The following is a 25,867-nucleotide window of genomic DNA, read 5'->3' on the forward strand; positions in this document are numbered from 1 at the left end:
ATCATTATGGAGACACAACACTATGTCAGTGACCTCCTGACACAGTACTGTCAGTCACCTCCTGACACACTACTGTCAGTCACCTCTTGACACAGTACTGTCAGTCACCTCCTGACACAGTACTGTCAGTCACCTCCTGACACAGTACTGTCAGTCACCTCCTGACACAGTACTGTCAGTCACCTCTTGACACAGTACTGTCAGTCACCTCCTGACACAGTACTGTCAGTCACCTCCTGACACAGTACTGTCAGTCACCTCCTGACACAGTAGTGTCAGTCACCTCTTGACACATTACTGTCAGTCACCTTCTGACACAGTACTGTCAGTCACCTCCTGACACAGTACTGTCAGTCACCTTTTGACACAGTACTGTCAGTCACCTTCTGACACAGTACTGTCAGTTGCCTCCTGACACAGTACTGTCAGTTACCTCCTGACACAGTACTGTCAGTCACCTGCTGACACACTACTGTCAGTCACCTCCTGACAGTACTGTCAGTCACCTCCTGACACAGTACTGTCTGTCACCTCCTGACACAGTATTGTCAGTCACCTGACACAGTACTGTCAGTCACCTCCTGACACAGTACTGTCAGTCACCTCCTGACACAGTACTGTCAGTCACCTGACACAGTACTGTCAGTCACCTGACACAGTACTGTCAGTCACCTCCTGACACAGCACTATAACTAACTTCATCTTAATTAGTTACACCACTGGTTTAAGAGTCTTTCACATCACCAATATGGTCAGCGATACATTTTTCAACTGCAGAATTCTTCATGTTGGTATTACCTGGAGTATACCTGGAGAGGGTTTTGGGGGTCAATGCCCCCATGGCCGGGTCCATGACCAGGCCTCATGGTGGATCAGGGCCTGATCAACCAGGTTGTTACTGTTGGCCGCACGCAACCAAGCGTACAAACCACAGCCCGGCTGGTCAGGTACTGACTTGACATGCCTGTCCAATGCCTTCTTGAAGACAGCCAGGGATCTTGAAGACAGCCAGGGGTCTTGAAGACAGTCAGGGGTCTTGAAGACAGCCAGGGGTCTTGAAGACAGCCAGGGATCTTGAAGACAGCCAGGGGTCTTGAAGACAGTCAGGGGTCTTGAAGACAGCCAGGGGTCTTGAAGACAGTCAGGGATCTTGAAGACAGCCAGGGGTCTTGAAGACAGTCAGGGATCTTGAAGACAGCCAGGGGTCTACTGGTAATCCCCCTTATGTATCCTGGGAGGCAGTTCCTGGTGTTTTCTCGAACATGTTCATCAAAATTTATTATTTCTGAAATTTCAGTATTGATTCAATTTCTTTTCCCTCCCACAGGCAGTGCCTGCTTCAGAAAATGTGTAGCTGGAGACGTACGTACCTGCCATTTCCACTTCGATGTCCATAGCTATCAGACCATGTCCAGGTGAGAACTCCACTTGTCAGTTTTGACATAATAAAAATATAATAGAGGTGGGTTCTACTTTACGGTGCCTTCACTTTACGGGATTTAACTCTACAGTGCTTCGCTTCACAACACCTTCACTTTACGGGATTTAACTCTACAGTGCTTCACTTCACAACACCTTCACTTTACGGGATTTAACTCTACAGTGCTTCGCTTCACAACACTTTCACTTTACGACATTTCAATAATGCAGTATTTTTTAAGTGTACCCATACTTCATTTATTTACATTTTCTACAATAAATATATTCACCAATCACTATAAGCTAAGGACAAAAATATTTTAAGGTGAGTAATGTGTGTACTGTACAGTATATGCATTTTTTAAGCCTAGATCTATTGCTCACTTAATATATGATAGCGTAAAAAAAACTGTATCATGAGCAGTACATGGCCAGTTCTTGGTGGACGAGCTGTGATAGAGATCTCTCTTGTCTCAGGTATTTGACGTTCAAGTCTGTCCAGGAGGATGTTATTACAGAGCGCAGATTATCTGCGTGTCCTCCTCTGTAATAACATCTTCATCTGTATACTGATATTAATACTGTACCATGAGCAGGGATAGAATCAGCGATCAGAGTCATAAAACTCCAGACCGACAAGCTGGCCCAGTGGCTAGCATGTCGGTGTGGACTTGTATGACTCTCTGATCGCGGGTTCTATCCCCGCCCATGGTATGGTTTGTTTGCAATCGTGTCATTACGATTCCGTGAGTCAGATACGTTAGTGTAAATATGTTATTAGGATTTTTAGGCATTTGAAGGTAAATTGAGTACAGCATACATATACATAAAATTAAGTATAGTATACATGTAAAATCAAGTACAGTAATTATTATTATTATAATCAAATAAAGGTATATACTAGAGAAAATGGTGCCCATAACCATGGGTTTCAACGTGCACTCCAGTATCAACCATTTCTGTATAAATATTGCATCACATTGAAATCTACACAATTGTATTAGTACTCATGATCACAAATTGAAAAATGGTGTACACTACCCACTTTACAATTGTAAGAAACACTTACAATACGCATTTAGTTATCATATATACTGTATGTATAGAATTCTTCCTTCGTAAGTCATGAGTGTTGTAAGAGGCGTCTAAAATGATGGAGGAAAGAGGCTAGTGACCCCCTTCTCCTGTTATTATTTTTTTGTTATTAATACATCGGGGTTTCCCACCAAGGCAGGGTGGCCTGAAAAAGAAAAACTTTCATCATCTTTCACTCCATCACTGTCTTGCCAGAGGCACACTCACACTACAGTTATAAAACTGCAGTATTAATACCCCTCCTTCAGAGGGGTATTAATGTTGTATAAATTACTAAGTGCCCAGAGTAAGGGGGCTAGTACTCCCTTCTCCTGTATGAATTACTAAATGTACAAAAAAGCTTTTATTTTCTTTATAGGTCATCCTGCCTCGGTGGGATACGGGCGGTGCATTGAAAAAATATATATATATGTACTGTATATCAGTGTATGCATTGCTATGATTACTTATAAATTTACGGCCAAATTGATATGTTTGTTTTCCCAGGGCATGTTATAACTGCCCTAAAGTCAAGACTGACTGTGATCGACCAGAGTGCATCCCGGGTGATGGCATCAAGCGTCGTATCCTGGTGGTAAATAAACAGATGCCAGGACCACCCATCCAGGTACAAAAATATTCTGTCAGCTCCTGTTATCACTTTCACTGTTACAGTTTTATAATTTTGGACATAAAAAACGAAACTAGCATGAATAAAATTTCTCGTGCATTAATGAGTGGAATTTGACTAGTTTGCAAAGTCGAATATCTGGAGACTTATTATGATCTTGAAGCTTTATTTCCTGAAAGAATGTGTAATTACCTATTTGTAAGTACCTATTTGTAAGTACAGTCGAGCCTCGGTACTCGAACAGCTCCCTACTTGAACAATTCAGTATTCGAACGTTTTGTTCCGTAAAAAAATTGCTTGGTAGTCAACTGTTTGCTCGGCACTTGACCAAACAAACACAACCTGCCAGAACTTCGCTCTAAACTATTTCGTGTTTCTTCACATTTTTTTTATGTTTGTATAAATAAGTCATCATGGGTCCTAAGAAGATTAGTGATAATGGCCAATGAAAAAGAAAATTAGTTGGGAAAAATTCATTCAGTACTCGAACAGATCGGTACTCGAACAGCCTCCTGGAATGAATTAAGTTCAAGTACCGCGGCACTACCGTACCTATTTGTAGCAATGACAGCAGAACTATGCTCATATCCAGTCTTTAATAATTTGCTTAGCGTATAATTTTTTTTAAATTTTCATTAGTAATATCCTTGGATTTTTCATAATACAATATCATTATTTTTAAGTAATAAAAAATCCAAAATGGACAGCATGTTAATGGCTTTGTTTTGTAATTAACAATATTTCATTACCTGTGTACTGCAGTAAAGAAAAATTTATTATTATTATTATTATAATACGTACGTATATGTATATTAGAGACGGTACTTTTACAGACTTCACAAAATGTTAAATATTTCATCCCTAATGTTACAGTCCCACTATAAAAACTGAATTCATTAATAATAATATAGCCAACAGAACGTCAAGAACAGGTTATAGGCCCATTAGGCCTCTGTAATGTTACAGACCACGGAACGGGTGGTGTTTGAACCTAAAACTCCAGACTGGCGGCCTGTTTGCGACTGTGTTATTACAATTTCGTGAATCATATTACAAACTTATTTTTTTATATGCTATACAGTTAGAAATGTCCAATTTGCTTTTATGGCTGCGTTCACTGCCGCATCTTTGACATAATTCATTATCGCTGTAGCTTGTTTGGTTAAGAGACAGTACAGACCCCGTCCCTGGACCTGCTGTATTCCTCTATGATCTTTTGACTATTGTTCATAGCATGGGTATAGGGTAACTATTGCCCAAAGGATGGGTAAGAGATGACTATTGTCCATAGGATGGGTATGGGGTGATACTGCTCACAGGATGGGTATGGGGTGACTACCATCCATAGGATGGGTATGGGGTGATACTGCTCACAAGATGGGTATGGAGTGAGTACCATTCATAGGATGGGTATGGGGTGATACTGCTCACAGGATGGGTATAGAGTGAGTACTGATACTGTTCACAGGATGGGTATGGGGTGACTGCTGCTCACAGGATGGGTTTGGGGTGACTACTGCTCATAGGATGAGTATAGGGTGACTACTGCTCACAGGATGGGTATGGGGTGACTACTGCTCACAGGATGGGTATGGGGTGACTACCATCCATAGGATGGGTATGGGGTGATACTGCTCACAGGATGGGTATGGGGTGACTACCATCCATAGGATGGGTATGGGGTGATACTGCTCACAAGATGGGTATGGAGTGAGTACCATTCATAGGATGGGTATGGGGTGATACTGCTCACAGGATGGGTATGGAGTGAGTACCATTCATAGGATGGGTATGGGGTGATACTGCTCACAAGATGGGTATGGGGTGACTGCCATACATAGGATGGGTATTGGGTGATACTGTTCACAGGATGGGTATGGGGTGACTGCTGCTCACAGGATGGGTATGGGGTGACTACTGCTCACACGATAGGTATGGGGTGACTACTGCTCACAGGATGGGTATGGGGTGACTACTGCTCACAGGATGGGTATGGGGTGACTACTGCTCACAGGATGGGTATGGGGTGACTACTGCTCACAGGATGGGTATGGGGTGACTACTGCTCACAGGATAGGTATGGGGTGACTACTGTTCACAGGATGGGTATGGGGTGACTACTGTTCACAGGATGGGTATGGGGTGACTACTGTTCACAGGATGGGTATGGAGTAACTACTGCTCACAGGATGGGTATGGGGTGACTACTGTTCACAGGATGGGTATGGAGTAACTACTGCTCACAGGATGGGTATGGGGTGACTACTGCTCACAGGATGGGTATGGGGTGACTACTGTTCACAGGATGGGTATGGAGTAACTACTGCTCACAGGATGGGTATGGGGTGACTACTGTTCACAGGATGGGTATGGAGTAACTACTGCTCACAGGATGGGTATGGGGTAACTACTGTTCACAGGATGGGTATGGGGTAACTACTGTTCACAGGATGGGTATGGGGTAACTACTGCTCATAGGATGGGTATGGGGTAACTACTGCTCACAGGATGGGTATGGGGTGACTACTGTTCACAGGATAGGTATGGGGTAACTACTGTTCACAGGATGGGTATGGGGTGACTACTGTTCACAGGATGGGTATGGGGTAACTACTGCTCACAGGATGGGTATGGGGTAACTACTGTTCACAGGATGGGTATGGGGTAACTACTGCTCACAGGATGGGTATGGGGTAACTACTACTCACAGGATGGGTATGGGGTGACTACTGCTCACAGGATGGGTATGGGGTAACTACTGCTCACAGGATGGGTATGGGATGTGTCATAAAACTATCAAATAAATTTAAGTAATAACGTATCTACAAAACGAGTGATTTTAAAGCAAATAACTTACTGTGACGAACCGGGGATTGAACCCGAGTTATTTAACCAGCCTCCCGGGAAGCTACGATAAATTCTTCACACTTTAGTCCACTACACCACTATTCTTCCTGGTGGTGTAGTGGGCTAAGGCCATGAGAGTTTGGCCAGCTGCCCAGAAGGCTGTTAAATAACTAGGGTTTGATCTCTGGATGTTTGCAGAATGTTATTTGATTTAAATTTCAATAGACTTGAATCCTGTAAGCCTTACTACCGTATTTTCCAGCACATAAGACCTACAAGGCGAGGTTTCCAAGGAGTTGTAACGTAACGTTAGTAAACAACTGCTAAAGTGTAACACAAAGCCTACCCTTGACCCTGACTTTGAGATTATAAGGTGCAGACTGATTTTCTAAGACTTTGTGGGAAAAAAAGTGCAAATTATATGCTGGGAAGATATGGTAATCACATGATTATATGTTACCATACACGTGCAGGTGTGTCATGGTGATCGTGTAGTGGTGGATGTCAAAAACTCGCTGCACGATGAAAGCTTAACGATGCACTGGCATGGTCTTACAATGAGAGCGCCTTTCAACTCTTACGGTGAACGGTATCCTGGCACTCCACACATGGACGGTGTTCCCGGCATCACGCAGTGCCCCATTCATTCTGGCTCCTCATTCAGATACTCATTTTATGCATCTGAAGCTGGTACACATTTTTACCATTCACATACAGGTGAGTTTTCACTTTATTTAACAATGTCCAATAAGTCATATGAGAAGTAACTTAAATTATATCAACATCTCCGAATTTTTGGGCTTTATTTTTCAAAAATAATTTGCATAATTATACAATAAATTTTCTCATTCCTTTAAGAAAGACATGAGGATGTTATAGTTGAAAGGCTTATGTGAAGTGTGATGTTAGTACACTTCTGACAAGTCGGCAAGTGAATGAATGACGGTGAATGTGTTTCCTTTGGGGTAAGTCATGCTTCACAAATAACCCGCACATAAAAGAGAGAAGTTTACGACGACGTTTCAGTCCGACTTGGACCATTTACAAAGTCACACAGTGTGAATTTGTAAATGGTCCAAGTTGGACCGAAATGTCGTCGTAAGCTTCTCTCTTTTATGTGCGGGTTATTTGTGTATCGTTCCAGTCACGGTATTGTGCCTTTTTGTTATTTAAGTCATGCTACCTCGTCCAGAGTGTTAAAAACATCATAGGCAGAAAAAAATCTTTTAATTTTTATTTGTGTAACCTGGTATTTTATTGTATTTACTGTAACTGTGATTTTAAATGTACATCTCTATGGTAACTCTTCGCAGGATTCCAAAGAGGTGACGGCGTCTTTGGTGCTATTATTGTGCGGCAGCCGCCGGCTGACGACCCCAATCATGATAGATACAATTATGATTTCCCTCAGCATGTGATCATGGTATGTCATTTTATTATTCTTTTACCTGTTATTTAACCTATGAATACCATCATAGGCCTTCTTCCAGGCCTACTCAAAACCTTATCCAAACTTATGTATTTAATTAGAATTTTTTTCCATGAAAATAGTGATCTAGAGATACGTATATATTTTCAAACATAATGTAGATATATAAGTGTGAATTAGGTGTACTTTATTAACCCGTAAACGGTCCAAACAGATCTACGTTTTTTTTACATATTTTCAAATATAACAAAAAAAAAAGTAGATCAAAGTTTTTTTTACACATTTTCAAATGTAAAAAAACAAAAAGATCTACTTTTTTACATACTTTTAAATGTTGAAAAAACGTATATATACGTTTGGACCGTTTACGGGTTAATTAGAATTTTTTTCCATGAAAATAGTGATCTAGAGATACATATTTTCAAACATAAACAATGTAGATATACAAGTGTGAATTCGGTAAATGTAATACTTTATTAATAAATATTTATCCTAAACTATTGTGATAAAAATAAATTAAATAATATATGTACTGTAGAAACCCCTTCTCCTGTGTAAATTACTGAATATAAAAAGAAAAACTTTAGTTTTTATAATTTTGTACAGTGGACCCCCGGTTAACGATATTTTTTCACTCCATAAGTATGTTCAGGTGCCAGTACTGACCGAATTTATTCCCATAAAGAATACAGTGGACCCCCGCATAACGATCACCTCCGAATGCTACCAATTATGTAAGAGTATTTATGTAAGTGCGTTTGTACGTGTATGTTTGGGGGTCTGAAATGGACTAATCTACTTCACAATATTCCTTATGGGAACAAATTCGGTCAGTACTGGCACCTGAACATACTTCTGGAGTGAAAAAATATCGTTAACCGGGGGTCCACTGTACTGTGAAGTAGATTAGTCCATTTCAGACCCCCAAACATACACGTACAAACGCACTTACATAAATACACTAACATAATTGGTCGCATTTGGAGGTAATCGTTATGCGGGGGTCCACTGTAACAGTTCCATGACTGGCTGCACATGCCTACACTGGATAAGTTTATTCTCAGACATCATAGCGGCGGAGACGATTTTCCTGAATCCATGCTTGTAAACGGCCAAGGACCTCACCAGGTTCGTGCAGGCTTCTTAACTGTATACAAGATGACACAGCGTATACAGCAGTTTCTTTTCAGTGTTCCATGATTTTGTTGGCTTCAAACTGAGTCGTTGTTCATTATACCTGGAGGTTACCTGGAGGTTATTCCGGGGATCAACGCCCCCGCGGCCCGGTCCACGACCAGGCCTCCCGATGGATCAGGGCCTGATCAACTAGGCTGTTACTGCTGGCCGCACGTAGTCCGACGTACGAGCCACAGCCCAGCTGATCCGGCACTGACTTTAGGTATCTGTGATTGTCACTGGCAGTTGGAACAATGGTTCAATTGAAAGACAACGAAAATATGTAACACCAAATGTAGTGCTTTATAAATAACAAAAAGACACAATACTGTGACTGGAGCTTACGATGACATTTCAGTCCGACTTGGACCGAAACGTCGCCACAAGCTCCTTCTCCTATGTGCGGGTTATTTGTGTAGAAGTGCTTTATATGTGGGTCCCTCTTGTACTGTCATGTCATCATGGTTATATGTTACACAACTAAATTCTAGCATCGTATTAGAACACAATAACACTGTCTACTGAACCATGCCTGGATGACCCTCGTGGGTTTAGCGTTTAGTTTTGATTGTAATAATGCTTCTTCATGGGAAAGTGGAGAAGAATTCTTCCTCCATAAGCCATTTGTGTCATAAGAGGTGACTAAAATGCTGGGAGCAAGGGGCTAGTAACCCCCTTCTTTTGTATACATTACTAAATATAAAAGGCGAAACTTTCGTTTTTCCTTTTGGGCCGCCCCGCCTCAGTGGGAAATGGCTGGTGCATTGAAAGAAAGAAAGAAGATAAAAGCCTGATAATATATGACAGTGTAAACACATTAAGTGAGCAATACAGCTAGGCCTAAAAAATACATATACAATACACACATTACTTAAAATATTTTTGTCCTTAGCTTATAGGAGGCCTGGTCACAGACCAGGCCGTGGGGGCGTTGACCCCCGGAACTCTCTCCAGGTAAACTCCAGGTAATAGCGAGTAATGAATATACAATAGGACCCCCATATCCGCAGGGGATACTTTCCAAAGACTTGCCGTGGATACCAAAACCTCGGATGGTAGAGAACCATATATATAAGTCCTATACATACCTATTATGAAGTTTAATTGACAAATAATGCACAGTAAGTGGAGAATTATCACTTTTTCAATGATGGGAAACATTTCACAGCTCCTCTAAGGCTTTCAAGAACTGCCAACTTCTCTACCTTCGCTGTTTGTGGCCATTATTATGCAAAATTAAGAGGTATTTCTGGGCCACAAGAACTGCCAACTTCTCTACCTTCGCTGTTTGTGGCCATTATTATGCAAAATTAAGAGGTATTTCTGGGCCACAAGAACTGCCAACTTCTCTACCTTCGCTGTTTGTGGCCATTATTATGCAAAATTAAGAGGTATTTCTGGGCCACAAGAACTGCCAACTTCTCTACCTTCGCTGTTTGTGGCCATTATTATGCAAAATTAAGAGGTATTTCTGGGCCACAAGAACTGCCAACTTCTCTACCTTCGCTGTTTGTGGCCATTATTATGCAAAATTAAGAGGTATTTCTGGGCCACAAGAACTGCCAACTTCTCTACCTTCGCTGTTTGTGGCCATTATTATGCAAAATTAAGAGGTATTTCTGGGCCACAAGAACTGCCAACTTCTCTACCTTCGCTGTTTGTGGCCATTATTATGCAAAATTAAGAGGTATTTCTGGGCCACAAGAACTGCCAACTTCTCTACCTTCGCTGTTTGTGGCCATTATTATGCAAAATTAAGAGGTATTTCTGGGCCACAAGAACTGCCAACTTCTCTACCTTCGCTGTTTGTGGCCATTATTATGCAAAATTAAGAGGTATTTCTGGGCCACAAGAACTGCCAACTTCTCTACCTTCGCTGTTTGTGGCCATTATTATGCAAAATTAAGAGGTATTTCTGGGCCACAAGAACTGCCAACTTCTCTACCTTCGCTGTTTGTGGCCATTATTATGCAAAATTAAGAGTTATTTCTGGGCCACAAGAACTGCCAACTTCTCTACCTTCTCTGTTTGTGGCCATTATTATGCAAAATTAAGAGGTATTTCTGGGCCACAAGAACTGCCAACTTCTCTACCTTCTCTGTTTGTGGCCATTATTATGCAAAATTAAGAGGTATTTCTGGGCCACAAGAACTGCCAACTTCTCTACCTTCTCTGTTTGTGGCCATTATTATGCAAAATTAAGAGGTATTTCTGGGCCACAAGAACTGCCAACTTCTCTACCTTCTCTGTTTGTGGCCATTATTATGCAAAATTAAGAGGTATTTCTGGGCCACAAGAACTGCCAACTTCTCTACCTTCTCTGTTTGTGGCCATTATTATGCAAAATTAAGAGGTATTTCTGGGCCACAAGAACTGCCAACTTCTCTACCTTCTCTGTTTGTGGCCATTATTATGCAAAATTAAGAGGTATTTCTGGGCCACAAGAACTGCCAACTTCTCTACCTTCGCTGTTTGTGGCCATTATTATGCAAAATTAAGAGTTATTTCTGGGCCACAAGAACTGCCAACTTCTCTACCTTCTCTGTTTGTGGCCATTATTATGCAAAATTAAGAGTTATTTCTGGGCCACAAGAACTGCCAACTTCTCTACCTTAGCTGTTTGTGGCCATTATTATGCAAAATTAAGAGTTATTTCTGGGCCACAAGAACTGCCAACTTCTCTACCTTAGCTGTTTGTGGCCATTATTATGCAAAATTAAGAGTTATTTCTGGGCCACAAGAACTGCCAACTTCTCTACCTTAGCTGTTTGTGGCCATTATTATGCAAAATTAAGAGTTATTTCTGGGCCACAAGAACTGCCAACTTCTCTACCTTCGCTCTTTGTGGCCATTATTATGCAAAATTAAGAGTTATTTCTGGGCCACAAGAACTGCCAACTTCTCTACCTTCGCTGTTTGTGGCCATTATTATGCAAAATTAAGAGGTATTTCTGGGCCACAAGAACTGCCAACTTCTCTACCTTTGCTGTTTGTGGCCATTATTATGCAAAATTAAGAGTTATTTCTGGGCCACAAGAACTGCCAACTTCTCTACCTTCACTGTTTGTGGCCATTATTATGCAAAATTAAGAGGTATTTCTGGGCCACAAGAACTGCCAACTTCTCTACCTTCGCTGTTTGTGGCCATTATTATGCAAAATTAAGAGTTATTTCTGGGCCACAAGAACTGCCAACTTCTCTACCTTCGCTGTTTGTGGCCATTATTATGCAAAATTAAGAGTTATTTCTGGGCCACAAGAACTGCCAACTTCTCTACCTTCGCTGTTTGTGGCCATTATTATGCAAAATTAAGAGTTATTTCTGGGCCACAAGAACTGCCAACTTCTCTACCTTCGCTGTTTGTGGCCATTATTATGCAAAATTAAGAGGTATTTCTGGGCCACAGTAAACTGTGGATAACAGGAACTGTAGATACTGAATCAGTGGACATGGGGGTTCTACTGTATTTATTGTAATTAGATTGAAAACCGTATAATTGAAAACCGTTGTATTAGCGAAACTCTAAAGTGAAGAGCTGTAAAATAGGGCCCTACTGTATTATCATTATTGTTATTATTGCTATGCTGTTATTATTACTGCCGTATTTTTAATTTTAAAATTACGCTGTAGTTATTTTTATTCTGATGTTTACAGTTTATATTTTGAACGGTCATTATATATACAGAAACAGGTTTATTTCTCTTAATGACCCTCATGTAGTCACAAGACATTTAAACTCATTAACCAACTTAACCATGTTGTTAGGTAAGACACATATGCAACAGTTAGGTATCTTTATTATGAAACGTTTCGCCTACACAGTAGGCGAAGCGTTTCATAATAAAGATACCTAACTGTTGCATATGTGTCTTACCTAACAACCTGTCGGTATTTTATACCATTTCAATGTTCAACTTAACCATTTTGAATAATCTGGCAATTATAAAGATAATCTTTAATAAATTCTTGTGTGATTATATTGGTCTATAAGAAGTATTTTTTGTTTCAGCATGCCGAACCTGCATCACTTCCGGCCTTAATTCCTTATAAACGATTCACTGTTACAGCAGGTAAGATATGTGACACAGCAGGTAAGACGTTATGTGACACAGCAGGTAAGATATGTGACACAGAAGATAAGATATTATGTGACACAGCAGGTAAGATATGTGACACAGCAGGTAAAATATGTGACAGAGCAGGTAAAATATGTGACACAGCAGGTAAGATATGTGACACAACAGGTAAGATGTTATGTGACACAGAAGATAAGATACTATGTGACACAACAGGTAATATATGTGACACAGCAGGTAAGATATGTGACACAGCAGGTAAAATATGTGACACAGCAGGTAAAATATGTGACACAGCAGATGTTACGTGACACGGAGTACGTTTTACGAGAGGAAAAATCTTTTCGTCATCATTCAAAATACTGTTTTATGAACATTCATTACTTGTGGCTCAGCTGTACTGCTGTTAATATAACTCAGCTGTACTGCTGTTAATGTAACTCAGCTGTACTGCTGTTAATATAACTCAGCTGTACTGCTGTTAATATAACTCAGCTGTACTGCTGTTAATATAACTCAGCTGTACTGCTGTTAATATAACTCAGCTGTACTGCTGTTAATATAACTCAGCTGTACTGCTGTTAATATAACTCAGCTGTACTGCTGTTAATATAACTCAGCTGTACTGCTGTTAATATAACTCAGCTGTACTGCTGTTAATGTAACTCAGCTGTACTGCTGTTATGTAACCAGTGTTTCAAAACCATAATCAGTATTCATAAAATAATTTAGTTTTAGTAATTTCTGATTATTAAATGTGTAAAACACACAACATCTGTAAATAATTCACCTCTGTAATCCACAAACTATACATATTTAATCTTTTCTATTTTCCTGAAACACCGAGTAATCGGGGACGTATGCAAATTGTTGATTAATTTTGAATAAAGAATAAAGTCTCTCAATATACAATATAGTCTGTAGTTTACAGCGAATAAAATAATAAATATACGAAAAAAAACAACTAGCATTTAGCGCATATAGGTCCAGGACAGACCAAAAAATTATTATAAGGTACCCTCCTGCGAGAAGATTATTGGTCAATTTTCTTAACTACACACTTGTGAATTATCACATTTGATAGAATAAGGATCATCTTGGGGAGCTTTAAAAAGAGATTAGGCAGATGTATGAGTGAGGAGGATTGGGTTTGATTAGTACCTGATGTACTGAAGCAAATTCTTGGGTAGATTTGGGTAAAAATTGGACAAATACATGTGAATAAATAGTGCGGAAAATCAAGTTGATAAATGAGACACTTGTGTGTCTATATTAAAGAATAGATACCCAAATGTTCCACAAGTGTCTCATTTATCGACAAATAGGTGGGTAGGAATGGCTGATTTTGAGAAGCACTTGCCTTTTTATAATCCAGTAGGCCTGTTGCAGCATTCCTCCATTCTTATGTTCTTATTCACATTTACAGGTAACAGATACCGCATGCGACTGATCAACACAGCCGTCCTCAACTGCCCCATCGTTGTGTCCATCGATCAACACACACTGAATATTATTGCCGCGGATGGGAACCCCATAGTACCAGTTAATGCCACATCACTGGTTGTTTACCCAGGTTAGCACTAACACTTACCTAAAGAAATAATTGTAATAATAATATGCGCAACTTAAGATGTGCGGAAAAAATTATTTTTATACAGTATTGAAAATTTTTTTCATTAAAAACTGTGAATGATTTTCGACTATGATACACCTACACTTGTTCCTCTGTACTTATACCATTAGAGGTAATTAACACTTCAAACTGGGACTGTATTCAGAGGACTGTAGTTCAAAGACTGTACTTAGAGGCCTGTACTTCAGGGACTGTACATCAAGGACTGTACTTCAGGGACTGTATGTCAAGGACTGTATTTCAGGGACTGTACATCAAGGACTGTACTTCAGGGACTGTACTTCAAGGACTGTAATATAGGGACTGTACTTCAGGGACTGTACTTCAAGGACTGTAATATAGGGACTGTACTTCAGGGACTGTACGTCAAGGACTGTACTTCAGGGACTGTACGTCAAGGACTGTACTTCAGGGACTGTACTTCAAGGACTGTAATATAGGGACTGTACTTCAGGGACTGTACATCATGGACTGTACTTCAGGGACTGTACATCAAGGACTGTACTTCAGGGACTGTACGTCAAGGACTGTACTTCAGGGACTGTACTTCAAGGACTGTAATATAGGGACTGTACTTCAGGGACTGTACGTCATGGACTGTACTTCAGGGACTGTACGTCATGGACTGTACTTCAGGGACTGTACGTCAAGGACTGTACTTCAGGGACTGTACGTCAAGGACTGTACTTCAGGGACTGTACTTCAAGGACTGTAATATAGGGACTGTACTTCAGGGACTGTACGTCAAGGACTGTACTTCAGGGACTGTACTTCAAGGACTGTAATATAGGGACTGTACTTCAGGGACTGTACGTCAAGGACTGTACTTCAGGGACTGTATGTCAAGGACTGTACTTCGGGGACTGTACTTCAAGGACTGTAATATAGGGACTGTACTTCAGGGACTGTACTTCAAGGACTGTAATATAGGGACTGTACTTCAGGGACTGTACTTCAAAGACTGTAATATAGGGACTGTACTTCAGGGACTGTACTTCAAGGACTGTAATATAGGGACTGTACTTCAGGGACTGTACTTCAAGGACTGTAATATAGGGACTGTACTTCAGGGACTGTACTCTGTCACAAAATGGGAAACTGTTGATGAAATTCGTTTGCCAATGGATGTACTAATATTTTTTTTATTTACTGATTGATTATTATTATTGGTGTGATGGATGGCACCAATAACAGCACTTTAGTAGCTTCGTAAATTTACTAGAGGAAACAGATCAATTAATATCATCCATTTTATTAATTAAAACTGTAATAAAGAACTCTGAATGAATGAGAGATTTCTTGAGTATATACCAGTAGTGGCATAGTTGAATTTGATTTTGATTTTATAGCAAACTCAAGAATATTAATAATAATGACTGACTGCCAATGAATAAACAGAAGAATGAATGGAAACTCAAAACTTGGTCCTGATATACAGTGGACCCCCGGTTAACGATATTTTTTCACTCCAGAAGTATGTTCAGGTGCCAGTACTGACCGAATTTGTTCCCATAAGGAATATTGTGAAGTAGATTAGTCCATTTCAGACCCCCAAACATACACATACAAACGCACTTACTTAAATACACTTACATAATTGGTCGCATTCGGAGGTAATCGTTATGCGGGGGTCCACTGTATACAGTACAAGCCTCTCCTCGCTTAGCGACGTACTCATTCACCAACGACTCGGGTTTACGATGGGCTCTCTGACCAGTATGCATACCTAAATAATGTATATTAGAGCTGATTTCCTCTATTCTGTTTATTTCAATATACAGTACACTGCTGTATAAACATTTAAAAATATACCAAAAATGTTATAAATGGTGCAAAGATGACATTAAAGCAATATCAAAGATGGTTGACAAATCCACTAACATTATAGTAAGCTCCTCACTTAGTGACGAATTTGTTTACCAACGAGTTCTTAGGAATGGAACTCCGTCGTTAAGTGAGGAGAGGCTGTAGTGTATATAGTATTCATGCACTGAAAAGTAGCTTATATAGAGTAGTGAAAGTCAAAATTGAAAAGTCAAAATTGAAAAATTTATTTCCACATGATGGAGTGTTTGTACAGAACCTGACAACACTTGACTATTCATGCTGAAAGTCCAGGGTTATGCCCCACTATACAGCAGGTTAGGTTCTGGGCTACTGTAGGGCCCTGCTTATACAGCAGGTTAGGTTCTGGGCTACTGTAGGGCCCTGCTTATACAGCAGGTTAGGTTCTGGGCTACTGTAGGGCCCTGCTTATACAGCAGGTTAGGTTCTGGGCTACTGTAGGGCCCTGCTTATACAGCAGGTTAGGTTCTGGGCTACTGTAGGGCCCTGCTTATACAGCAGGTTAGGTTCTGGGCTACTGTAGGGCCCTGCTTATACAGCAGGTTAGGTTCTGGGCTACTGTAGGGCCCTGCTTATACAGCAGGTTAGGTTCTGGGCTACTGTAGGGCCCTGCTTATACAGCAGGTTAGGTTCTGGGCTACTGTAGGGCCCCTGCTTATACAGCAGGTTAGGTTCTGGGCTACTGTAGGGCCCTGCTTATACAGGCAGGTTAGGGCCCTGCTTATACAGCAGGTTAGGTTCTGGGCTACTGTAGGGCCCTGCTTATACAGCAGGTTAGGTTCTGGGCTACTGTAGGGCCCTGCTTATACAGCAGGTTAGGTTCTGGGCTACTGTAGGGCCCTGCTTATACAGCAGGTTAGGTTCTGGGCTACTGTAGGGCCCTGCTTATACAGCAGGTTAGGTTCTGGGCTACTGTAGGGCCCCACTTATACAGCAGGTTAGGTTCTGGGCTACTGTAGGGCCCCACTTATACAGCAGGTTAGGTTCTGGGCTACTGTAGGGCCCCACTTATACAGCAGGTTAGGTTCTGGGCTACTGTAGGGCCCTGCTTATACAGCAGGTTAGGTTCTGGGCTACTGTAGGGCCCTGCTTATACAGCAGGTTAGGTTCTGGGCTACTGTAGGGCCCCACTTATACAGCAGGTTAGGTTCTGGGCTACTGTAGGGCCCCACTTATACAGCAGGTTAGGTTCTGGGCTACTGTAGGGCCCCACTTATACAGCAGGTTAGGTTCTGGGCTACTGTAGGGCCCCACTTATACAGCAGGTTAGGTTCTGGGCTACTGTAGGGCCCCACTTATACAGCAGGTTAGGTTCTGGGCTACTGTAGGGCCCCACTTATACAGCAGGTTAGGTTCTGGGCTACTGTAGGGCCCCACTTATACAGCAGGTTAGGTTCTGGGCTACTGTAGGGCCCCACTTATACAGCAGGTTAGGTTCTGGGCTACTGTAGGGCCCCACTTATACAGCAGGTTAGGTTCTGGGCTACTGTAGGGCCCCACTTATACAGCAGGTTAGGTTCTGGGCTACTGTAGGGCCCCACTTATACAGCAGGTTAGGTTCTGGGCTACTGTAGGGCCCCACTTATACAGCAGGTTAGGTTCTGGGCTACTGTAGGGCCCCACTTATACAGCAGGTTAGGTTCTGGGCTACTGTAGGGCCCCACTTATACAGCAGGTTAGGTTCTGGGCTACTGTAGGGCCCCACTTATACAGCAGGTTAGGTTCTGGGCTACTGTAGGGCCCCACTTATACAGCAGGTTAGGTTCTGGGCTACTGTAGGGCCCCACTTATACAGCAGGTTAGGTTCTGGGCTACTGTAGGGCCCCACTTATACAGCAGGTTAGGTTCTGGGCTACTGTAGGGCCCCACTTATACAGCAGGTTAGGTTCTGGGCTACTGTAGGGCCCCACTTATACAGCAGGTTAGGTTCTGGGCTACTGTAGGGCCCCACTTATACAGCAGGTTAGGTTCTGGGCTACTGTAGGGCCCCACTTATACAGCAGGTTAGGTTCTGGGCTACTGTAGGGCCCCACTTATACAGCAGGTTAGGTTCTGGGCTACTGTAGGGCCCCACTTATACAGCAGGTTAGGTTCTGGGCTACTGTAGGGCCCCACTTATACAGCAGGTTAGGTTCTGGGCTACTGTAGGGCCCCACTTATACAGCAGGTTAGGTTCTGGGCTACTGTAGGGCCCTGCTTATACAGCAGGTTAGGTTCTGGGCTACTGTAGGGCCCCACTTATACAGCAGGTTAGGTTCTGGGCTACTGTAGGGCCCCACTTATACAGCAGGTTAGGTTCTGGGCTACTGTAGGGCCCCACTTATACAGCAGGTTAGGTTCTGGGCTACTGTAGGGCCCCACTTATACAGCAGGTTAGGTTCTGGGCTACTGTAGGGCCCCTGCTTATACAGCAGGTTAGGTTCTGGGCTACTGTAGGGCCCCACTTATACAGCAGGTTAGGTTCTGGGCTACTGTAGGGCCCCACTTATACAGCAGGTTAGGTTCTGGGCTACTGTAGGGCCCCACTTATACAGCAGGTTAGGTTCTGGGCTACTGTAGGGCCCCACTTATACAGCAGGTTAGGTTCTGGGCTACTGTAGGGCCCCACTTATACAGCAGGTTAGGTTCTGGGCTACTGTAGGGCCCCACTTATACAGCAGGTTAGGTTCTGGGCTACTGTAGGGCCCCACTTATACAGCAGGTTAGGTTCTGGGCTACTGTAGGGCCCCACTTATACAGCAGGTTAGGTTCTGGGCTACTGTAGGGCCCCACTTATACAGCAGGTTAGGTTCTGGGCTACTGTAGGGCCCCACTTATACAGCAGGTTAGGTTCTGGGCTACTGTAGGGCCCCACTTATACAGCAGGTTAGGTTCTGGGCTACTGTAGGGCCCCACTTATACAGCAGGTTAGGTTCTGGGCTACTGTAGGGCCCCACTTATACAGCAGGTTAGGTTCTGGGCTACTGTAGGGCCCCACTTATACAGCAGGTTAGGTTCTGGGCTACTGTAGGGCCCCACTTATACAGCAGGTTAGGTTCTGGGCTACTGTAGGGCCCCACTTATACAGCAGGTTAGGTTCTGGGCTACTGTAGGGCCCCACTTATACAGCAGGTTAGGTTCTGGGCTACTGTAGGGCCCCACTTATACAGCAGGTTAGGTTCTGGGCTACTGTAGGGCCCCACTTATACAGCAGGTTAGGTTCTGGGCTACTGTAGGGCCCCACTTATACAGCAGGTTAGGTTCTGGGCTACTGTAGGGCCCCACTTATACAGCAGGTTAGGTTCTGGGCTACTGTAGGGCCCCACTTATACAGCAGGTTAGGTTCTGGGCTACTGTAGGGCCCCACTTATACAGCAGGTTAGGTTCTGGGCTACTGTAGGGCCCCACTTATACAGCAGGTTAGGTTCTGGGCTACTGTAGGGCCCCACTTATACAGCAGGTTAGGTTCTGGGCTACTGTAGGGCCCCACTTATACAGCAGGTTAGGTTCTGGGCTACTGTAGGGCCCCACTTATACAGCAGGTTAGGTTCTGGGCTACTGTAGGGCCCCACTTATACAGCAGGTTAGGTTCTGGGCTACTGTAGGGCCCCACTTATACAGCAGGTTAGGTTCTGGGCTACTGTAGGGCCCCACTTATACAGCAGGTTAGGTTCTGGGCTACTGTAGGGCCCCACTTATACAGCAGGTTAGGTTCTGGGCTACTGTAGGGCCCCACTTATACAGCAGGTTAGGTTCTGGGCTACTGTAGGGCCCCACTTATACAGCAGGTTAGGTTCTGGGCTACTGTAGGGCCCCACTTATACAGCAGGTTAGGTTCTGGGCTACTGTAGGGCCCCACTTATACAGCAGGTTAGGTTCTGGGCTACTGTAGGGCCCCACTTATACAGCAGGTTAGGTTCTGGGCTACTGTAGGGCCCCACTTATACAGCAGGTTAGGTTCTGGGCTACTGTAGGGCCCCACTTATACAGCAGGTTAGGTTCTGGGCTACTGTAGGGCCCCACTTATACAGCAGGTTAGGTTCTGGGCTACTGTAGGGCCCCACTTATACAGCAGGTTAGGTTCTGGGCTACTGTAGGGCCCCACTTATACAGCAGGTTAGGTTCTGGGCTACTGTAGGGCCCCACTTATACAGCAGGTTAGGTTCTGGGCTACTGTAGGGCCCCACTTATACAGCAGGTTAGGTTCTGGGCTACTGTAGGGCCCCACTTATACAGCAGGTTAGGTTCTGGGCTACTGTAGGGCCCCACTTATACAGCAGGTTAGGTTCTGGGCTACTGTAGGGCCCCACTTATACAGCAGGTTAGGTTCTGGGCTACTGTAGGGCCCCACTTATACAGCAGGTTAGGTTCTGGGCTACTGTAGGGCCCCACTTATACAGCAGGTTAGGTTCTGGGCTACTGTAGGGCCCCACTTATACAGCAGGTTAGGTTCTGGGCTACTGTAGGGCCCCACTTATACAGCAGGTTAGGTTCTGGGCTACTGTAGGGCCCCACTTATACAGCAGGTTAGGTTCTGGGCTACTGTAGGGCCCCACTTATACAGCAGGTTAGGTTCTGGGCTACTGTAGGGCCCCACTTATACAGCAGGTTAGGCTCTGGGCTACTGTAGGGCCCCACTTATACAGCAGGTTAGGTTCTGGGCTACTGTAGGGCCCCACTTATACAGCAGGTTAGGTTTGGGGCTACTGTAGGGCCCCACTTATACAGCAGGTTAGGTTCTGGGCTACTGTAGGGCCCCACTTATACAGCAGGTTAGGTTCTGGGCTACTGTAGGGCCCCACTTATACAGCAGGTTAGGTTCTGGGCTACTGTAGGGCCCCACTTATACAGCAGGTTAGGTTCTGGGCTACTGTAGGGCCCCACTTATACAGCAGGTTAGGTTCTGGGCTACTGTAGGGCCCCACTTATACAGCAGGTTAGGTTCTGGGCTACTGTAGGGCCCCACTTATACAGCAGGTTAGGTTCTGGGCTACTGTAGGGCCCCACTTATACAGCAGGTTAGGTTCTGGGCTACTGTAGGGCCCCACTTATACAGCAGGTTAGGTTCTGGGCTACTGTAGGGCCCCACTTATACAGCAGGTTAGGTTCTGGGCTACTGTAGGGCCCCACTTATACAGCAGGTTAGGTTCTGGGCTACTGTAGGGCCCCACTTATACAGCAGGTTAGGTTCTGGGCTACTGTAGGGCCCCACTTATACAGCAGGTTAGGTTCTGGGCTACTGTAGGGCCCCACTTATACAGCAGGTTAGGTTCTGGGCTACTGTAGGGCCCCACTTATACAGCAGGTTAGGTTCTGGGCTACTGTAGGGCCCCACTTATACAGCAGGTTAGGTTCTGGGCTACTGTAGGGCCCCACTTATACAGCAGGTTAGGTTCTGGGCTACTGTAGGGCCCCACTTATACAGCAGGTTAGGTTCTGGGCTACTGTAGGGCCCCACTTATACAGCAGGTTAGGTTCTGGGCTACTGTAGGGCCCCACTTATACAGCAGGTTAGGTTCTGGGCTACTGTAGGGCCCCACTTATACAGCAGGTTAGGTTCTGGGCTACTGTAGGGCCCCACTTATACAGCAGGTTAGGTTCTGGGCTACTGTAGGGCCCCACTTATACAGCAGGTTAGGTTCTGGGCTACTGTAGGGCCCCACTTATACAGCAGGTTAGGTCCTGGGCTACTGTAGGGCCCCACTTATACAGCAGGTTAGGTTCTGGGCTACTGTAGGGCCCCACTTATACAGCAGGTTAGGTTCTGGGCTACTGTAGGGCCCCACTTATACAGCAGGTTAGGTTCTGGGCTACTGTAGGGCCCCATTTATACAGCAGGTTAGGCCCCACTTATACAGCTGGGCTACTGTAGGCCCCACTTATACAGCAGGTTAGGTTCTCAACTAATGTAGGGCCCTTCTTATACAGCAGGTTAGGTACTGGACTAATGTAGGGCCTTGCTTATACAACAGGTTAGGCTCTGGACTAATGTAGGGCCCCACTTATACAGCAGGTTAGGTTCTGGACTATTGTAGGGCACCACTTATACAGCAGGGCAAGTTCTGGATTACTGTAGGGCCCCACTTATACAGCAGGTTAGGTTCTGGGCTACTGTAGGGCCCCACTTATACAGCAGGTTAGGTTCTGGGCTACTGTAGGGCCCCACTTATACAGCAGGTTAGGTTCTGGGCTACTGTAGGGCCCCACTTATACAGCAGGTTAGGTTCTGGGCTACTGTAGGGCCCCACTTATACAGCAGGTTAGGTTCTGGGCTACTGTAGGGCCCCACTTATACAGCAGGTTAGGTTCTGGGCTACTGTAGGGCCCCACTTATACAGCAGGTTAGGTTCTGGGCTACTGTAGGGCCCCACTTATACAGCAGGTTAGGTTCTGGGCTACTGTAGGGCCCCACTTATACAGCAGGTTAGGTTCTGGGCTACTGTAGGGCCCCACTTATACAGCAGGTTAGGTTCTGGGCTACTGTAGGGCCCCACTTATACAGCAGGTTAGGTTCTGGGCTACTGTAGGGCCCCACTTATACAGCAGGTTAGGTTCTGGGCTACTGTAGGGCCCCACTTATACAGCAGGTTAGGTTCTGGGCTACTGTAGGGCCCCACTTATACAGCAGGTTAGGTTCTGGGCTACTGTAGGGCCCCACTTATACAGCAGGTTAGGTTCTGGGCTACTGTAGGGCCCCACTTATACAGCAGGTTAGGTTCTGGGCTACTGTAGGGCCCCACTTATACAGCAGGTTAGGTTCTGGGCTACTGTAGGGCCCCACTTATACAGCAGGTTAGGTTCTGGGCTACTGTAGGGCCCCACTTATACAGCAGGTTAGGTTCTGGGCTACTGTAGGGCCCCACTTATACAGCAGGTTAGGTTCTGGGCTACTGTAGGGCCCCACTTATACAGCAGGTTAGGTTCTGGGCTACTGTAGGGCCCCACTTATACAGCAGGTTAGGTTCTGGGCTACTGTAGGGCCCCACTTATACAGCAGGTTAGGTTCTGGGCTACTGTAGGGCCCCACTTATACAGCAGGTTAGGTTCTGGGCTACTGTAGGGCCCCACTTATACAGCAGGTTAGGTTCTGGGCTACTGTAGGGCCCCACTTATACAGCAGGTTAGGTTCTGGGCTACTGTAGGGCCCCACTTATACAGCAGGTTAGGTTCTGGGCTACTGTAGGGCCCCACTTATACAGCAGGTTAGGTTCTGGGCTACTGTAGGGCCCCACTTATACAGCAGGTTAGGTTCTGGGCTACTGTAGGGCCCCACTTATACAGCAGGTTAGGTTCTGGGCTACTGTAGGGCCCCACTTATACAGCAGGTTAGGTTCTGGGCTACTGTAGGGCCCCACTTATACAGCAGGTTAGGTTCTGGGCTACTGTAGGGCCCCACTTATACAGCAGGTTAGGTTCTGGGCTACTGTAGGGCCCCACTTATACAGCAGGTTAGGTTCTGGGCTACTGTAGGGCCCCACTTATACAGCAGGTTAGGTTCTGGGCTACTGTAGGGCCCCACTTATACAGCAGGTTAGGTTCTGGGCTACTGTAGGGCCCCACTTATACAGCAGGTTAGGTTCTGGGCTACTGTAGGGCCCCACTTATACAGCAGGTTAGGTTCTGGGCTACTGTAGGGCCCCACTTATACAGCAGGTTAGGTTCTGGGCTACTGTAGGGCCCCACTTATACAGCAGGTTAGGTTCTGGGCTACTGTAGGGCCCCACTTATACAGCAGGTTAGGTTCTGGGCTACTGTAGGGCCCCACTTATACAGCAGGTTAGGTTCTGGGCTACTGTAGGGCCCCACTTATACAGCAGGTTAGGTTCTGGGCTACTGTAGGGCCCCACTTATACAGCAGGTTAGGTTCTGGGCTACTGTAGGGCCCCACTTATACAGCAGGTTAGGTTCTGGGCTACTGTAGGGCCCCACTTATACAGCAGGTTAGGTTCTGGGCTACTGTAGGGCCCCACTTATACAGCAGGTTAGGTTCTGGGCTACTGTAGGGCCCCACTTATACAGCAGGTTAGGTTCTGGGCTACTGTAGGGCCCCACTTATACAGCAGGTTAGGTTCTGGGCTACTGTAGGGCCCCACTTATACAGCAGGTTAGGTTCTGGGCTACTGTAGGGCCCCACTTATACAGCAGGTTAGGTTCTGGGCTACTGTAGGGCCCCACTTATACAGCAGGTTAGGTTCTGGGCTACTGTAGGGCCCCACTTATACAGCAGGTTAGGTTCTGGGCTACTGTAGGGCCCCACTTATACAGCAGGTTAGGTTCTGGGCTACTGTAGGGCCCCACTTATACAGCAGGTTAGGTTCTGGGCTACTGTAGGGCCCCACTTATACAGCAGGTTAGGTTCTGGGCTACTGTAGGGCCCCACTTATACAGCAGGTTAGGTTCTGGGCTACTGTAGGGCCCCACTTATACAGCAGGTTAGGTTCTGGGCTACTGTAGGGCCCCACTTATACAGCAGGTTAGGTTCTGGGCTACTGTAGGGCCCCACTTATACAGCAGGTTAGGTTCTGGGCTACTGTAGGGCCCCACTTATACAGCAGGTTAGATTCTGGGCTACTGTAGGGCCCCACTTATACAGCAGGTTAGGTTCTGGGCTACTGTAGGGCCCCACTTATACAGCAGGTTAGGTTCTGGGCTACTGTAGGGCCCCACTTATACAGCAGGTTAGGTTCTGGGCTACTGTAGGGCCCCACTTATACAGCAGGTTAGGTTCTGGGCTACTGTAGGGCCCCACTTATACAGCAGGTTAGGTTCTGGGCTACTGTAGGGCCCCACTTATACAGCAGGTTAGGTTCTGGGCTACTGTAGGGCCCCACTTATACAGCAGGTTAGGTTCTGGGCTACTGTAGGGCCCCACTTATACAGCAGGTTAGGTTCTGGGCTACTGTAGGGCCCCACTTATACAGCAGGTTAGGTTCTGGGCTACTGTAGGGCCCCACTTATACAGCAGGTTAGGTTCTGGGCTACTGTAGGGCCCCACTTATACAGCAGGTTAGGTTCTGGGCTACTGTAGGGCCCCACTTATACAGCAGGTTAGGTTCTGGGCTACTGTAGGGCCCCACTTATACAGCAGGTTAGGTTCTGGGCTACTGTAGGGCCCCACTTATACAGCAGGTTAGGTTCTGGGCTACTGTAGGGCCCCACTTATACAGCAGGTTAGGTTCTGGGCTACTGTAGGGCCCCACTTATACAGCAGGTTAGGTTCTGGGCTACTGTAGGGCCCCACTTATACAGCAGGTTAGGTTCTGGGCTACTGTAGGGCCCCACTTATACAGCAGGTTAGGTTCTGGGCTACTGTAGGGCCCCACTTATACAGCAGGTTAGGTTCTGGGCTACTGTAGGGCCCCACTTATACAGCAGGTTAGGTTCTGGGCTACTGTAGGGCCCCACTTATACAGCAGGTTAGGTTCTGGGCTACTGTAGGGCCCCACTTATACAGCAGGTTAGGTTCTGGGCTACTGTAGGGCCCCACTTATACAGCAGGTTAGGTTCTGGGCTACTGTAGGGCCCCACTTATACAGCAGGTTAGGTTCTGGGCTACTGTAGGGCCCCACTTATACAGCAGGTTAGGTTCTGGGCTACTGTAGGGCCCCACTTATACAGCAGGTTAGGTTCTGGGCTACTGTAGGGGGCCCCACTTATACAGCAGGTTAGGTTCTGGGCTACTGTATGGCCCCACTTATACAGCAGGTTATTTTCTGGGCTACTGTACGGCCCCACTTATACAGCAGATTAGGTTCTGG

General features: G+C 45.0%; 1 protein-coding gene across 1 annotated transcript; it reads left to right on the forward strand.

Moving 5' to 3' along the window:
* Positions 1-1,327: 1,327 nt before the first annotated feature.
* LOC138852204 (uncharacterized) lies at positions 1,328-14,245 on the forward strand (the record flags this gene model as incomplete). The annotated part of the gene is made up of 7 exons (XM_070081911.1): positions 1,328-1,415; positions 3,001-3,121; positions 6,445-6,688; positions 7,285-7,394; positions 8,418-8,528; positions 12,586-12,646; positions 14,079-14,245. Coding segments are annotated over 7 exons (887 nt in total), but the record flags the coding sequence as incomplete, so codon positions are not given.
* Between the last annotated feature and the right edge of the window lie 11,622 nt (positions 14,246-25,867).

Source organism: Cherax quadricarinatus, unplaced genomic scaffold (assembly GCF_038502225.1).
Source record: "Cherax quadricarinatus isolate ZL_2023a unplaced genomic scaffold, ASM3850222v1 Contig4946, whole genome shotgun sequence".
In the NCBI taxonomy this organism is placed as follows: Eukaryota; Metazoa; Arthropoda; class Malacostraca; order Decapoda; family Parastacidae; genus Cherax; species Cherax quadricarinatus.